The sequence below is a fragment of the Carya illinoinensis genome, chromosome 3 (genome assembly GCF_018687715.1).
Source record: "Carya illinoinensis cultivar Pawnee chromosome 3, C.illinoinensisPawnee_v1, whole genome shotgun sequence".
Classification (NCBI taxonomy): domain Eukaryota; kingdom Viridiplantae; phylum Streptophyta; class Magnoliopsida; order Fagales; family Juglandaceae; genus Carya; species Carya illinoinensis.
The window spans coordinates 12,220,019-12,238,758 of record NC_056754.1 but is presented as its reverse complement, the minus strand read 5'-3'; the positions used below and the strand labels follow the sequence as shown (position 1 = coordinate 12,238,758).

At 37.4% G+C, this 18,740-nt stretch overlaps 1 protein-coding gene across 1 annotated transcript; it reads right to left on the bottom strand.

Moving 5' to 3' along the window:
• Window positions 1-16,146: 16,146 nt before the first annotated feature.
• On the bottom strand, window positions 16,147-17,862 carry LOC122304488. Its single transcript, XM_043116763.1, has 4 exons — window positions 17,476-17,862; window positions 16,905-17,103; window positions 16,466-16,750; window positions 16,147-16,304 (listed from the first exon to the last, which is right to left on the bottom strand). Exons 1-4 carry the CDS (start codon window positions 17,860-17,862, stop codon window positions 16,147-16,149), a joined length of 1,029 nt encoding a protein of 342 aa, XP_042972697.1.
• Between the last annotated feature and the right edge of the window lie 878 nt (window positions 17,863-18,740).

The window sequence follows — 18,740 nt, the reverse complement described above, 5'->3', positions numbered from 1 at the left end:
TCAATACAAAAGAATGTTATCACAAAATGTCAGCAGTCAGTTGAACCACGTCTATGCCATTGTTGCTAACTGTCAGTAGAATTCTACTATGACTGGAACTCTTTCCAGACTTTCTATTTAAAGGGATTCGGTTTTGTAACTCAGCATGAAGTTTGAGCCACGAATTCTAGAGATTATATTCTAAGCATTTATGAGAGAAAATTTATTTGAGAATTTTCACTTGGTTTTTCGTTTCTTCTTGAGTGTGATCGTGCTTTGAGTGTGAAGGAATATAGATTGGATTTCAACTACTGACGTTCCAGAAGGGAAGTCAATATTTAAAGATCACCAGAGGTTCTGGCTGCTACTGCGGCAGAAGACAAACAGGTCATTTGTCTAGGCAAGTAAAAGAGTCAAATTACAAAGATTTTGTAATTGATGACTGCTTGTAATTGATTTTGAAATACTAAGATTGACTTTCCTGGGTTTGGCTACCCTGTCGGGTTTTACCTTTAAAGAGTTCTTTAAAGGATTTCTCTTCATAACCAATCGTTAAGTTTTACAAATTTTTTTATTCTCTTTGAGTATTTTGATTCGTTTAATAATCCTAATATTAAGATCTAACCAATTTGTTTAAGGAAATTGGTAAATAATTTCGTGGTTTACAGGGGTACGTTGGGATTTCAATTTGTATTAGAGAATGGTTCACTTATTCGAGTGTGATCCGTGCCCCTGCAATATGTCATAATTGACTATCCCGCCGTACTTCAATGGTGAAAATTATGCATATTGAAAAGTACGCATGCAAGCTTTTCTCAAATCGTTGGATGAATGAGTGTGGAATTCAGTTGTACGAGGATGGATCAAACCTGAAACAAATATTGATGCTCAGATGAAAGAAGAAATTAGCAATTGTGATTGGAATAGCAAGGGACTGAATGCTATATTTATGACTGTATCTCCAGAGGAATTTAAGAGAATCTCCATGTGTGAGATTACTAAAGAGGCATGAGATATTCTGGAGGTTACGCATAAAGGAACAAAAATTGGAAAAAACTCAAAATTACAATTGTTAACCTCTAAGTTTGAGGAGATTAAAATGCTGGAAAATGAAAGTTTTGATGACTTTTATGCTAAACTTAATGACATTGTGAATTCTAGGTTTAATCTTAGAGAAAAGGTTGAGGATTCAAGAGTTGTGAGGAAGATTCTAATGTCTTTACCTGAAAGATTTTGACCCAAAGTTACTGCTATTGAAGAAAGTAAAGATCTGGATGTAATAAGGGTAGAAGAGCTGGTAGGTTCTTTACAAACGTATGAATCTTCGTTTCCTCAAGCAAGAAAATGTAAGTCCATTGCCTTAAAAACTATAGAAGAAACTCATGAGGATTTTTCTGATAAAGAAAGTCTAAATGATGAGGAGATTGCTCTGCTTGCGAGGAAGTTTAGAAAATTTATGTTTAATAAAAAGGTTAGTGGTAAACAAAAACGAGGAAAATATGTTTTTGTTAAGAAAAATGAATCTAAAATTTGGAAGAAAGGAAAAATTGAGAAAAAAGATAAGGTAAAGTGTCATGAATGTTCTGGGTGTAGTCATATAAGAATTAAATACCCAAATTTCAAGAAAAATAAAGAAAAAGCGTTGAATGTCACATTTAGCGATAATTCAGATTCTGAGAGTTCAAACTCATCATTTGATGGTGAAAAATATTTTATGGCTTTCTCTACTATTGTGAATGATTTTCCTGGAATTACACTAACAAAATATGAAAGTGGTTGTGATTATAATGATTCGGATGTATCCGTTGTTGATGCTGATTAAGAACTAAGTCTACAGGAAGCATACAATGATGTGTGTGCAAAAGTGATCAAATTAAAGAAACTCAACAAGAAGTTGTATAAGAGATTTACTGATATGGAGAATGAGAAAAATAATCTATCTGAGGCATTAAAAATTGCATTAGAAAAAGAATTGGAAAAGGTTCAAGAAAAAACAACAATACAGATATTAGAAGAGATGTTGAGTGTTCAAAATATGAGTAGTGATAAAACTGGCCTAGGGTACACGACTTCAAAGGGGAAAGAAAAACTAGTCTCATCATCCGTTGCCACTACATCCAAAGGTATTGTTTTTTGTTAAAGGAAGTCAAGATAAAAGTGTTTAAAATCATGCTAGAGCTAAGCCAGTTTATTCAAAATATCTGCATGTTAAATTTGTTCCTACATGTCATAAGTATGGTATGGTTGGTCATATAAGACAACATTGTTTTAACTTATACCAAGTGCAGAAAATTGAAGGTAAAAGAAAAGAGAAGAGCCTACAGAATCAAGTTGATGACATGAGCCAACTGATCAATTTCATAAGTCTCAATCTTGGGGAACTAGCAGATATTTGCCTTCAAAATAAAGAAAAATCCAAGTCAAAACTCAAGGCAAAATGGGTGAGAAAGGAAGATGCGGTGTGTCATGTTGCTCACACAGCACTTAGATCAATGGAAGACTACTCTTTGTACCTGAACAGCGCTTGTTCGAGACACATGTCTGGAGATAAAACCTTATTCAAGAAGGATGAGTCATCCCATGGCACCGTGACTTTTGAGGATGGGAGCAAGGCAGTTGTAGAAGGGAAATGGAGTATTGAAATACTAGGATTACCTATTTTGCATGATGTTTTATTTGTTAATGATCTGAAAGCTAATTTACTCAGCATTAGTTTGTTTTGTGACGAGAATTTTTCTGTGCAGTTTTCAAAAGATGAATGCAATGTGTATGATCAAGGTAGAGAATGGATCTTAAAAGGTACTAGAACCTCAGACAATTGCTATGGAATCTCTTCAAAATAATTGTTAAACTGTAATAGAGTCATGCTTGACGAAGCTGAATTATGGCATCAACGCTTTGGGCATAGAAAAATTTGAAAGCAAGAGTGATGAGGGAGTGTTATGGAATCAATTAACGTAGTTGTGGATGACATTTCAGCTGACACTACCATGAAGGAGCTTAAAAATATGAAAGAGATGGTGCAGACAATTGAAGAAGACCCACAAGTGCAAGATGAAGAGGATCAAATAGAGGAAACACCACAAAATCCACAATATAAAGAACCCTCTTCAAGAGTTACGCAAAATCATCCTAAGGAAAATATTCTCAATGAGCTAGATGAAGGTATGAGGCTTAGAAGAAGAGTACTAAATTAGGTTTCTTTTGTGTGTTATTTGTCACTGGTTGAACCCAAGAAAGTTGAGGAAGCATTAAATGATGAAAGTTGGGTCAATGCCATGCATGAAGAACTTCATCAATTCACTATAAATGATCTATGGGAATTAGTTCCTAGACTAGAAAATTATAACATTATTGGGACTAAGTGGATCTTTAAGAACAAGTCCAATGAGCATGACACTATTGTGAGAAATAAAGCAAGGCTGATTGCACAAGGTTACACACAAGTAGAATGGATTGATTTTGATGAAACATTTGCTCCTGTGGCTAGTTGGAATCTATCCGTATTCTACTTGCACTTGCTTGTTATCTAGACTTTAAATTATATCAAATGGATTTCAATGGTACCTTCCTAAATGGATTCTTACAAGAAGAGGTTTATTTTGAACAACTTAAAGGATTTATTAATCACCGCTATCTTGAATATGTTTACAAGTTGAAGAAGGCACTGTATGGACTGAAACATGCACCTCGCGCTTGGTATGAAAGGTTAACAGCTTACTTACTATTCATAAGGACTTTGTTCATAAGGCGATCAGATAAAAAACTCTTAATTGCTCAAATTTATGTTGATGATATTGTTTTTGGAGCAATGCTAGCAGATACTCATCTCTAAATTTGAGATGAGTATGATTGGTGAGTTAAATTTTTTCTTGGGTATTCAAGTAAAATAATGTAAAGAAGGAATTTTTATTTCACAATCTAAGTATGCAAGAGACCTTGTGAAGAAGTTCAAAATGGAAGGAAAAAGCAATGTTCGCACTCCCATGAGCACTTCAGTAAAAATCAGAAATGACTCTAAAAGTAAAAACATTGATCCCACTCTTTATAGAAGCATAACAGGAAGCCTATTATATATTACAGCAAGTAGACTCAATATAGCTTTCAGTGTTTGTGTGTGCTAGATTTCAAGCTAATCCTAAAAAATCTCATCTTACTGTAGTAAAAAGAATCATAAAATATCTTAATATTACTGTTGATTATGGGATATGGTATTCCAAAGACACTAACCTAACATTTATTGGTTATTCGGATGCTGATTGGGCTGGGAATGCTGATGATAGGAAGAGTACTATGGGTGAGTGTTTTTATGTAGGTGGAAATCTTGTAGCTTGCATGAGTAAAAAGCAAAACTCAATCTCCTTATCTACTACTGAAGCCGAATACATAGTTATATGGAGTTGTTTTACACAGTTTTTGTGGATGAAAAAAATGCTTGATGATTATGGCTTTTCTCAAGATACTATGACAATATATTGTGATAATTTTAGTGCTATAAATATTTCAAAAAATCATGTTCAGCACTCTCGAACTAAGCACATTGATATTAAACATCATTTTATAAGAGACTTGATTGAGTTTAAAATAGTATCCTTGGAACATGTGCCTACTGAACATCAATTGGTTGACTTGTTTACTAAACCTTTGGATAGTCTTAGGTTTGAGTTTTTCAGGAAAGCCATTGGTGTGTGTGATCACAAGTGAGAGGCATTTTATCATACTAGTTTAGGATTTGTAGCTTATTTTTCTGTTTTATATTTCAATTAGGTGTCGTTTTTATGTTTCAGTTTCTAAAAAATATACATACATAAATAAATAATTAAAAAGATAACATTCTTTTGGGTTTTCTAAGTTTTTTTTTTTTTTTAAATATCATATATGCATGTTTGATGTGTCAAAAGGTGTTAGCATAACTAGTCTTACTAAATTTCTAAACTTATGCTTTGCTCTACTTTGTACAGTCTACTTTATGTATACTAACCCTATGAGTCGTCTTGGTAAAGTTCATTTTCAATGCACAGTGAGGAACTTGTATGTATGTATATTATAATTAATATTTATATTGGTTATTAAGATGCTCATCATAGAAAGAGTTTATGCCCTAAATGGATTAATACTAGTTGAATCTAGTAAATTTATAAAGAGCTCTCCCCTTACCAAATATAAAGAATTGATCTATATAGAAAAAGTCGGTGTTAAATCATTGCGAAAAAAGACTAACACCTTACACGGATCTATCCCCTTAAGTCCTTATAAAAATAATCATTGCTCTAAATCATTGCGAAAAAAGATGAGCAACAAAAATGGATATAAAAAATGGGTGTTGTGCAAAATAGTATTTGGAGGAGATGCTCATGTATCTAGGCCCTTGCATAAAGTTTGACTTTTTAGGTGTGTTACAAACTCTTGTGAGCATCCATAAGAAGAAAATATTCTGAATAATAGTACCAGAAATATATTGAAAATTAAAAATAATAAATGTTATGATATAAGTGTATTCACTCACACACTCACATGAACTTTGACAGTAATAATCTTATGAGCAGTAAACATCCACAGTGATTGTGGCAAATAAGAGTGTGTAAAAGCTCAGATTTGTTTTGTGAGATACAATGCGTTTCACTTAAGATACATTTAAGCATGCTTCTTATCACATTATTCATTATTAATTTTTAAAAAAAAAATAATAAATAAATAAAAATTTATACCCTTGCAGTATTTTATTTTTTTCTATTTTAGTTTATAAAATAAATCCAAAAATAAAAATATAAAATTTTTATTTGGGGTCAGTATGGGGTATTGGGATAAGTGTGATGCCCTCAACTGCCACGTACAGACACGTGAAAATCGAAATGTCGGGATGATGACAACACGGGTCATGCATCCTATCACCAAGTGCCAAATGTGTGTACATGCAACATGTGTACATAAAAATAATGCAGCAGTAATAAAAAAGCCTTTCACCTAAGTACCAGAATTTTCTTTAAATACAAATTTAAAATCAAACTCGCTTAAACACAAGCATATCAAAATACTGTAAGTTTCAACATTGTGTCAAATCCAAAAATACATAATATAAAGGCAAGTAAAATAATTTCCAACAAGACAACTCCAAATCAGTACTCAAGCTCCTCTTTTTTTTTTTTTTTTTTTTTTTAAACCATTAGAAAGAGACGAGGTCACCTGTCCATGAGTGACCCCTTCCCAATTTTATTAAAAAACCCTCACTTATGGCGGAGGAAAACCGTGGTTACAACCCGATACTTGGGGGTTACAAAAAAGGCCAAAACCCAAAACCCAGGAATCAAAAAACCAAAACCAACTAAAGAAACCAACAACTGACAAGACCAAAAACCACCAAAATAAACCAACCTGCAAAAGAGCTCACATATAAGAATCAAAAGGGAAAACACAATTACAAAAGCATACCTCATTTCGAAAGCCTCAAATATGGTAAGCCAATTCTATCCATTCGAAGGAGACCGCGCAACTGGCTAGGCAAGTCTTCCTTCTCATCAAACCAATCCCGAGTAAGGCCCCCAGCTCCCTGCTTAGCCAGAAAATCAGCCACAGCATTACCTTCACGAAAAACATGAGTTAGTCTATAATCCAAGCATGCAAGGCATGCACGAAGTTCATCCCAAAAATCCTCAAGATACCAAATATTACAGGCACCCTTAGTAACCCAGTTGACCAGAATTTGAGAATCAACCTCGATATAAACCTGTAAAAAACCATACCGACAGCACCTCCTCACACCTTCCAATAAGCCTTTCAATTCAGCATAATTATTGGAACCCTGACCTAAATCCATGGAGTAAGCTATACACAAATGACCACTGGTATCTCGAATAACACCCCCAGCACCAGACTGACCCGGATTACCCAAGCTACTACCATCAGTATTAAGCTTCACCCAACCCTGCTGAGGCTTAATCCATTTCACCATAGTCACCCTCTCAGGTGGAGAAGGAGGGACCGAAATATCTAACCTCCGCAAAATATCAACATCTTGTTTAGCCAATCTCAACTGTTTTATAGACCCTTTAATAAGATGACAAATCCAATATTTAATACTGCTCCAAACCGATTCAGAGGTGTCGTCCTTCCCCTCAAGTCTAGCTTTGCAAAGTCTGGCCCAAAGTTTCCAAGAAACTATGGATGGAATAAGACCAAAAATAATACGAATATAAGAAGAGTTACCAGCACGGCGAAACCAAAAATTGACCTGCTCCTGCCAAGTATTAAAAAAACCCATGTGCACACCCAAATGAATCGCAGCCAAGCGCCAAATTTGCCTCGCAAACTCACCTGTACACAAAATATGATTAAGATCCTCAAGATGACCCACAGAACAACAATTGCATTTAGAGACGATGGGGATACCCGCCAACCTGATCTTCTCATCCACTGCCAAGCAATTATTAGTAGCTTTCCACATCATAATAGAAATTTTTTTAGGGAGAATAGCATGCCAGATCCAATGAGCCCAAGGTAAAACAGGCGCCCTTACCCTTATACAATCCCAAGCAGACTTAGTGTTAAAATTACCAGCAATATCATTTTTCCAAACAAGGACATCCTGCCCCTCCTTACGAGTGGAGAAAAAATTCACCAACTCTGTAGCTTTCTGATTACCCACAAGCCTTTCCAAAAGAGGAATATCCCACCCATTCTCAATACGACACTCTTTAATCTTCAGAAAAGGTTTATCAATAACCGGATAATGGTCTCGCAGAGGACCATCATCATCCCAAGTATCATACCAAAAGGAAACATTACCATCTTTCACCAGCCACTGAGAATTATTTAAAATATCTGGGATACATGTAGCAATCGCCTTCCAAAATCGCGTACCTTTATTAGAATCCACAAGAGATAAATGCTTACCTCGCACATATTTTCCTATGAAAAAGTCCGCCCATAAAGAGTTTCCCAAAAGTAATTTCCAGGCAAATTTCATATGTAGAGCTTTCTGAATATCACCAAAATCACGGAGACCAATCCCACCTTCCTGAATGGGTTTACAAATATGTCTCCAAGCAACCCATTTATGCTTACCTTTACCCGCAGTATCACCCCAGAAGAAAGAACTCAGAAGTCTATTCAACGCCACCAAGACCACATTAGGAACATGTAGAACCGCAAGCAAATGAGTAGCCATACTCGACAAAACATGCCTCAAGAGAATAGTTCTACCACCAGCCGAAAGCAGTTTCATTTTCCACCCAGCAATTTTCCTTTTAACTTTCCCAAGTAAATCATCTAAATCAGAAGCCTTCAACCTACCAGTCACAATAGGGACCCCCAAGTACTTAAAAGGAAAAAAACCCTCTGAAAAACCAGTCATCTGAAGAATCCATCTCTTACGGGGAGCTGGAATGCGCTTAGAGAAATAGATCGCACTTTTTTCCTTACTAAGGGCTTGGCCCGACCAATTCTCATAAAGCTTTAACAGTTGAGTCAATCCTCTCATAGATCTTTTACCACCATTTGCAAATATAACAATATCATCAGCATACATGAGATGCGAAACAAGCGGAGTACCCCTAGCTTGAGAAAACTGCTCAATTTTACCATGATCAAAATAGCATCTAAGAAGACGCGAAAGCACCTCCTGCATAATGATAAACAAATAGGGAGATAAAGGATCTCCTTGCCGAAGGCCACGAGAACCTTTAAAAAACCCCAGAGGAGTGCCATTCATCATGATCGAGTACCAGGGTAGAGAAATACAAGCCTTAATCAAATCACAAACCTGCGGAGAAAACCCAAAAGCATCCATAACATGAAGTAAGAAATTCCAATCCACTCTATCATATGCCTTGGACATATCCAATTTTATAACCACATTACCCCCATTAATTTTTTTATTAATAGAATGGACCATCTCCTGGGTTAAACTAATATTATCAAAAATACTACGACCAGGAATAAAAGCCCCTTGCTCCTGAGAGATCATTTTTGTAAGCAGACTCGTCAAACGGGCCACAATAATTTTGGAGCAGACCTTATAAATAACCGAGCATAGACTGATGGGCCAAAATTTATCAAAACCAGAAGGCTTATCCACCTTAGGAATGAGAACAATATACGAAGCCGTGTAAAACCTGGGAAAAGATTTAGTATGAAAGAACTCAGTAACAACTTCCAATAAATCATCCTTAATGAAGTCCCAACAAACACGATAAAAACTAGAACCAAAACCATCAGGGCCAGGACTACTATCAATAGGGATACTGAAGAGGGCATTTTTAATCTCCTCCAACGAGGGATCCTGACAAAGAGAAGAATTATCACCATCATCAATCACAGGAGAGATAAGATCACTCAAATCAGGTAAATCGATTCTGCAAATGTCGCCCAAAAAATTTTGGAAATAATCAACAGCAGCCTTATGGATCTCAAGGGGAGATTGTAAACGAGTACCATCCGCAAGACACATATCACTAATCCTCTTATGATAATTAGACTTTAAAATAGCATGAAAAAATTTAGAATTTTGGTCCCCATCTTTCAACCAAGTCTTTTTAGCCATATGAGCAAGCCTAATCCCCTCTCGCTTCTTCCAAGTCAAAAGTTCCAAATTAGAGACCAGGAGATCATAAGCATCCTCATCATTAAAACAATCCTGAAGACAGTTATCTAACCTCTCAATGCGAGATTCTAGGTCTTTTATGATAACCGTAGTTCTCCCAAACACACGCTGATTCCACTCCCTTAAGGCCACCTTGACCCTTTTCAATTTATAAGAAAACTTTTGAAGCCCAAAACCAAACCCAACTTGATTCCAAACCCCTTTAATAAAACTCAGAAAATCCTCATGATCCGTCCACATATGTTGAAAGCGAAAAGGATTCGGGCCATACTTAAAAGGGTCTTCCCCCATATCAATCACCAGAGGGGAATGATCTGAAGTGGAACGACCCAAAACATGATAATAAACATTCAGAAAAAGGTTCATAAAATTAGAATCAATGAAGCACCTATCTAATCTAGCCCAACTTCGAGCTAAGCCACTTTGGCCATTGCGCCAAGTCATAAGAGTATAATATATGAAACGTTGCCGGCATATTGTAGAAGCTGTAGAAGACAGGGCCATATCCAAAAAAACTGCCGTGTGGGTATTGAGAATAAGACTAAACAAACTAATGGAGGCAAAGTCTGGGTTCCGAAGTCTGAGAATTTGAAAATGGACGTGCAAGTTGTCGAGGACACTCAAACAGGGGAGCCCGTGGTACCGAAGGAGCCGGAAACGTTGATAGAAAATGCTGGACGGGAGAGGGGAACCAATAATTCAAATGATATTGTTGAGGTTGTTTCGGAACCTCCAGAACGTAATGCCATAGTCATTGAGAATGTGGAAGCCGAGAATCAAGATCCTCACATGGAGACTGTGGTTGATGTGCAGTTGGGATATGAAGACCCATGCAACGTGCATGAGATGGAGTCCTGCTTGCATCCAGTTGAGACAACCGTGGCTCTCAATGGGGCTATTTTGGAGCATCCTATGACATGTACTTCTAATATAAATGGCTTGGAAGTGAGTCCCACGTTGAAAGTTAATTATGGAATGGATAGTGTTAATGTTGAAAGTGGTGAAGGCCATTCGGTTGAGGATACGGATGCTTTGGAGGAGACGCTGGAATTACGGCAAGTTCAAAATATACCCAATAATTCTTGGGTCGCCGACGGTAAGGATTCTGAGATGGATTTCAGGTTGGAGGACACAAAATCGGAAAATGAAGATGATAGAGACATGCTGAGGGAGAATATGCAAAAAGAGTATTGCACTGATACAGATATCCCTCGAGGTAATGTCGGTAAGGTTAAGACACGAAGTTCCGTCAGGCAGGTAATACGACCCTCTAAATTTAATCTATGATTAGTCCTATTCTTTTTTGGAATATAAGGGGTATTGGTACTTCTCACATGCGTTTAAAAAATATTATTCATAGTTATAAGCCTAATATCATTGCTCTTGCTGAACCTTTTTTGCCGGATAGTAGAATTCCTAGTTTTTTAAATAGGTTTAGATGTGATTCTTATCTTACGAATGCTATGTATGATGGTAAAATTTGGGTTTTGTGGAATTCTGTTGTTTCTGTTACCTTGTTGGCTGGTTCCAGTCAATATGTGTCTTTGCAGGTGAAGGATAATGATCATGAGTTTGTTCTTACAGTTGTGTATGCTAAATGTAGTCGTGCTGAGAGGCAGATCCTTTGGGAGGATTTGGAGGCTACTGGTAGTGGTACTCTTCCGTGGGTTCTTTGTGGGGACTTTAATATTATTAAAGAGGATTCGGAGAGGAGAGGTGGGCATCCTCGAAATTTCTCTGCTATGGAGGACTTTAACCTTTGTCTTCAGTACTCAAGCTCCTCAGGCTCAGCCTCCTCCTCCTCATCTACATCAAAGTCCATCCTCATCTGCATCAAAATCTACGGTATAAAAAATAGTATCACATGTAAGTAATAATCCAAAACAGCCACAAGATAAAAATATAATAAAATTCAACAATATGCATGAACATATTGCCAAATGCATGAGGTCCGAAAATCCACACTTTCCAAAATAATCCTTTAAACATTCCTTTAAAATATTTTCCTTGCCATTATCCAAAATAATATCCCAAAACGAAAAATCCACCATTTTTCCAGAAAAATGTCTACGAAAATCCACTTATAAAAATTCCACTATTTTCTCAAAAAATGGCCCGCAAATATCCTTTAAATCAAATCTCGCCATTTTTCCAGAAAAAGACCCATTAACCAATATCAAAACCAAAATCCAAATTTTATTGTATGCATCATGATCTCCCATAAGGATCATCCGCACACTTTGGCTCTTATGCCACACCGCAGGTAACAACCATGCATATGACATCTACACGAGCAATACCCAACTCTGCACCCAGTGCATATCATGACCAGGCATCTTCTAGTTCCCGCTAGCTGAGGGACCACAGAGTCGACCAACAATGTTACCGTATCCCAACGAGAACCCAAGGGATGTTAGTCAAAATTATCCACTCCCGACTGACCAGAGGAACTCCACAGAGATAATCCTCCATCTCTGCTTGGGGTCGTGATACACACGCACCCAAAAATCTATTTAAAGCATGAAAACTCAGTTTTCAATTTCCAACACATGTATATGCATGCACCATGCAATGCAAATGACACGACACAAAGAGAAGCAACAATCCAACTCATCCAAATATAAATAACTTCATTCTCAAATCCATCCAACCCCTAACTCCTTGGATTCAGTCTGACACAACCAACCAATCACAATTTATTGTAAAAGCCATAATATATTTAAGTCTAAAAGGAAGTTTGGAAAATACTTACAGTGCTATATAATATTTTTTGAAGGATCAATGGGCTGCAAAGGTGTCGAAGGAGCAATGTAACAGTGTAAAAGCACTATGGCCGTGGGTTGTAAAATACCCACTTTTAAATGGGGATGAACCAAGACTTGTGATTGATAGAGAATGGCTTAGAGATGTTTATGAAGCTAGTGGAAGTGGGGGTTGGCCGTGGGTAGCGGTGAAAACAGCGATGGAAGTGAAAAATGGCCAAAATGAAGTTGGGCTCATGGTGGTTGCTCCGGCGGCAGATCTGAGTTGGAAATGGGTGGGTTAGGTCAACAAGAGGTCGTTGATGAAATGGTGAAGAAGTGGTGGCCGGAGATGGAATGACGGCGGCAGAATGGAGGAAAAATCGTGCGGCTTGGAGGAGCTCACGGTAGCTAATGGTGGCACTAGGTGGTCTGAAAATGGAGGGAAGTGATTACCAGCCAGAGGGGAGTCAGTTAGTGGGGGTGGTGAGATGCATGGCTGGCCGACAACAGCACTATGGCGGGGCAAAGGAAACGAACGAGAGGGAAGTGAGAGAGAGTGTCGCACGGGGAGAGAGAGACGGTGGGAGAAAATGGGAAAAAGAAACAAAGAAGGAAAAAAGAAAGACGAGGAAAAAAGAAAAGATTGGGAAAAGAAATGAGGTTCAGTTCTCATACCTAGGGTCTAAAAACTGATCCAACGAAAGAAATTTTAAAAGCAATAAATTGAATAAAATAATTTAAACACAATACATTGCTAAAATATAATAAATAACTAATAAAAACTAACAACAAAATTATAAATTCAAAAATAAACTAAATTAAATTAAACAGCAATTTAAACACAAAACAATAATTAATATTAAGAAAGCACCTCAAAATAAATTTTACAACTAAATAAATCTAATTAAAATTTGATATATTTAAAACAAAGAAACTAATATTTTAATTAAATTAAAATACTCATTCAATAAGAATACACTTAAAAACGGGGTATCACATCCTCCCTCCCTTAAAATAAAATTTCGTCCTTGAAATTTACAAGGTCAAACGCTAACGCTAAAGCAAGCCACAAAATTCTACTAAGACCAAGCTTAGGAAACATACCGCCATTTACTCAAATAAATACGGGTACTGCTCTCTCATGTCTGCTTCTCTCCCCAAGAGAAATCTTGAGTTAACAGATCTCCCCATGCCACCTTTACCGGAGGTATCATCTTGAATCTCAACCTTTGCTCTTTCCAAACCATAATCTGCGCCAGGACAACTTCATACTTAAGATCCGGTTGTAGCTGAATACGCTCTTGGTCGACAAAGCTTGGGTGTTGTTGTCCAAAACTCTTCTTCAAAGATGATACATGGAAGACATCGTGAATTTCTCCAAAATATTCCGACAATGCAATTCTATAAGTGACGGGCCCTACTTTCTCCAAAATCTGAAAAGAGCCAACATATCTCAGATTAAGTTTCCCCTTTTTACCAAAATGCTTAACTCCTTTCATGAGAGAGATTTTGAGATAAACCCAATCACCTTCCTCAAAAGATAACTCTCTTCTCCTTGTACCCACATAACTTTTCTGACAACTCTGTGCTGTCGCCATTTTATCCCTATAATCCAAACTTGATTTTGCATTTCCTGAATTATTTCGGGACCAATTATCTTACTCTCTCCAATTTCATTCCAACACAATGGTGACCTACACTTCCTCCCATAAAGAACTTCATATGGAGCCATCTGGATGGACGCCTAGAAGCTATTATTATAAGTGAAATCTATAAGCGGCAAATGATTTTTCCAACTTCCTTGAAATTCCATAACACATGCCCCCAACATATCTTTAAGGGTTTGAATAGTATGCTCTGATTGATCGTCAGTCTGAGGGTGATATGCAGTACTAAACTTCAGTTTAGTACCCAAAGCTGCTTGCAAACTCTTCCAAAAATGAGATGTGAACCTTGGATCCCGATCCGATACAATACTCTTAGGTACCCCGTGCAACCGCACTATCTCCTTTACATACAGACAGGTCAACTTTTCCAAGGAGTCAGTATTATTGACAAGCAAGACATGGGCACTCTTAGTCAACCGGTTAACAAGCACCCTAACCGAGTTCTTTCCACTAAGAGTCCTTGATAAGCCCACTACAAAATCCATAATAATGTCGTCCCATTTGCACTCAGGAATAGAGAGAGGTTGAAGCATACCAGCGGGTCTTTGATGTTCGGCCTTAACTTGAAGGCATGTTTCACATCTCTCAATGTACAAGGCAATATCCCTCTTCATTCCTTCCCACCAATAATTTCTCTTCAAATCTTGATATATCTTCGTGCTATCAGGATGAACTGAATAAAGAGCCGCATGAGCTTCTGTCATAATTCGCTCCTTAAATTCTAAATTTTTGTGGATTACTCTATGATCTCGGAATCAAAGAATTTCATCCTTATCCATACTATAATGCAAAGGCCCTCTAAATTTTTTGACTCTCTTTCTAATATCTAGCAACTTTAGGTCCTTCCTTTGAAAAGCCTTCAATTCTTCAAAATCAACTTCTCGAATATCAAGAATTGAAGTTAACACTTCCTCTTGTTGCAAACTTTCATTAAAAAGCCTTCTCATCCCACAAAGTAGTGAATCCAATCCTAATGATTTAGCTTCATCTTCCAAGTGCGACTTCCGACCCAAAGCATCTGCAACTATATTCGCTTTCCCTGGATGATACTTGATCTCACACTGATAATCACTGATTAACTCCAACCATCGCCTCTGTCTCATATTGAGATTTTTTTGAGAAAATAAGTGCTTTAAACTCTTATGATCAATGTAGGCTTCACAAACTTCTTCATACAAATAATGCCGCTAGATCTTAAGAGCAAACACTATCGCTGCCAATTTCAAATCATGTGTAGGATCATTCTTCTCATGATCTTTCAATTGATGAGATGCATAAGCAACAACTTGTCCCTCCTGCATAAGAGCACATCCTAATCCAAACTGGAACACATCGCTAAAAACTACAAATGGCTTGTGCGGTTCCAGAAGTGCCAACACAAGTGCTGTTGTCAGTCTCTTCTTCAACTCTTGGAAACTTATCTCGCACTTGTCTAACCAAACAAACTTAGTATTCTTCCTAGTCAAAGCAGTGAGAGGTCCAAATAATCGAGAAAATCCCTCCACAAATCTTCGATAATATCTGGCAAGTCTCAAGAAACTTCGAATCTCATGCACAGTCCAAGGATGCTACCACGACAAAATAGCTTCTACCTTGCTAGGATCTACAGCCACACCATCTCCAGAAATTACATGTCCAAGAAATCTAACTTCTTCTAACCAAAATTCACACTTACTAAGTTTCGCATACAGTTTATGTTCTCTTAACTTCTCAAGTACTAAACGGAGATGATAAGCAAGCTCTTCAAAATCTTGAGAATAAATTAAAATGTCATCAATGAAAATCACCACAAAAGAATCCAAATAGGGTCGGAATACCCGATTCATCAAATCCATAAAAGCTGCAAGGGCATTAGCTAAACCAAAAGGCATCACCTTAAACTCATAATGCCCATATCTCGATCTAAAGGCAGCCTTGGGTATATCCTTATCTATTATCCACAACTGGTAGTATCCCAATCTCAAATCAATCTTCAAGAAAACAGCTAATCCTTGAAGTTGATCAAACAAATCGTCGATCCGAGGGAGAGGGTACTTATTCTTGATGGTCAACTTATTGAGTTCTCGATAATCAATGCACATTCTGAGAGCACCATCTTTCTTCTTAACAAACCTCCCCATGGTGAAATACTCAGCTGAATAAACCCCTTATCTACCAATTATTGCAACTGAACATTCAACTCTTTTAACTCAATTGGTGCCATACGGTAAGGAGCCTTGTGCACAAGAGCTGCTCCAGGTTCCAAATCAATAGCGAACTCCAACTCACGAACAAGAGGTAACCCAGGCAATTCATCCACCAACACATCAAGAAATTCTTAAACAATTGCAATATCCACTAGAGACTTTTTCTCAGATGGCGTAGACACCACTTGGACCAAAAAGGCACCTGCTCCACAAGCAATATCTCTTTTCACTTAAATCGCTGATATAACTGCCCGCCTTTCCTTTAATTTACTTCCCATTCTAAATAATCACCATCCGGGAGTTGAAAGCTAATTACTTGACTTCTACAATTGATATTTGCAGAATATCGATACAGCCAATCAATTCCAAGAATAATATCAAACTCCAACAATTTGAACACAACCAAATCCGCATCGAGTGTCCTTCCACCAAAATCCAATGGACAGCCCAACATAACTTTAGAACACCACACCACTTCACCGTTTGGGAGAGTCACTACCAACGATTTTGACAAGGGCTCCATAACCAGATTGCGTATCCATGCGAAAGTAGAAGACAAAAACAATTGAGATGCACCTGAATCAAACAAAGTGCAAGCATAAAAATCATACAAACGAACTCTTCCTGAACCAATCATATTTACCAATGAAATCCCAAAAGTAAAAAAAAAAAAAAAAAAAAAAACAAATCACACCAAACATCAATTGCAAAAATTAAATTAACTCCATACCTGTAATCACCCCAGCATCGTGCGTCTTTGGTGCCCCGTCGTCAACTTCTCCAGGAGTAACAGCATATATCCGAGCTTGCACCACTTGTCTCTGATTAGTCCTACCGCCACGATGACCTCCACGACTTCCTTGAACTGAGTTAGGACACTCACGAGCAAAGTGTCCCAGTTGGCCACAATTAAAACACTGAGCCCCACCCTAAGGGCACTCACCCACATGAGCTCTGTTACACCTACTACAGACTGGAGTTCGACCTCCCACATGAACACCAGGGGCTACTTGTGATCGGGGCCTAGTCCTCTGAAAAAAAAATTTGAGGCAAACCCAAACTACTCCCTTCGCCAGCAAAACTCTGTCTCTTCTAACCTGGAGGGGAGCCTATTCTCAAACTATTCTCACGCTCTGCAAGGGTGGCCAAATCAACTAACTTCTAAAAATTTCTAATTGGGTGACAAACTACCATTCTGTGTATATCCGGTCGCAGACCCTCTTGGCAATGAGGAGAGTACCAAATTGCCCGAGCTCCATAAATCTCTAAGCATACTGTTCAACAGTCATGTTTCCTTGAACCAGGCTACTAAATTCTCTTGCCTCTTGTCCCCTCATAGAAATAGGAAAGAAACGGTCATTAAATTCATTCTTGAAGCGCTGCCAGGACACAGAAGCAAAAGACCCCAACTCCATCACTAACATTTCCCTCTTGGTCTCCCACCAATCAGCTGCATCACCTTGTAGCAAGTAACTTGCATACAGCACTTGTTGTGCCTCAATGCAACTACAAACTTCAAATGTTCTCTCCAAATCTTTAATCCACTTTCCAACCCAAAGTGGATCTTCTTCACCCGTGAAAGTCAGGGTTCTATGTGCTAAAAAGTGCTCATAGGTGCATCCAACTTGCACCGCTCTACTCTGCTCTCCTTGCTCTGGTCGAAAATTTTGCTGAAGAAATTCTGTCATTCGATTTAAAGCTTGAGCTATGGCGTAGTTCGCATCACCACACGGCAAGTCAACCTAAGGTTTGCCGGTAGGCCTTCTCGGTTGTACCATCTTCCTACCATAACATAACCTTTGATCCTATTTAAATTTCAAACAAAATAAACAATATAAAATAAAACCAAATAACAATAAAATAAAATAGCACACAATAAAACAAACAAACAAATTAAAATCAAGCTAAATCAAATAAATTGAAATTTAATGAAATAATTTCAAATCAATTAAAAATCGAGTCAAATTAAATAAAAAAATTCAAATAGCAAACTTCAAATAAAATAATTTTAAATCATAACTTTAAAACTTTCTGGTACTGCATCTACGGGATATGTGGTTTTACCCAAAGCCAAACTGCTCTGATACCACATGTGACGCCCCCAACTCCCACGTAAAGACACATAAAAATCAAGGCGTCAGGATGATGACAATACGGGTCACGCATCCCATTGCCAAGTGCCGAGTGTGTGTACATGCAACACCTGTACATAAAAATAACGCAGTGGTAATAAAATGTCTTTTAACTAAGTATCAAAATTTTGTTTAAATACAGATTTAAAATCAAACTCACTTAAACACAAGCGTATCAAAATACTACAAATTTCAACATTGTCTCAAATCCAAAAATACATAATATAAAGGCAAGTAAAATAATTTCCAACAATACAAGTCCAAATCAATACTTTGGCAGAGCCGCCTCATCAGGCTCAACCTCCTCCTCCTCATCTGCATCAAAGTTTACGGAATCAAAGACGGTACCACAGGTAAGTAATGATCCAAAACACCCACAAGATAAAAATATAATAAAACTCAACAATATGCATGAACACAATGCCAAATGCATG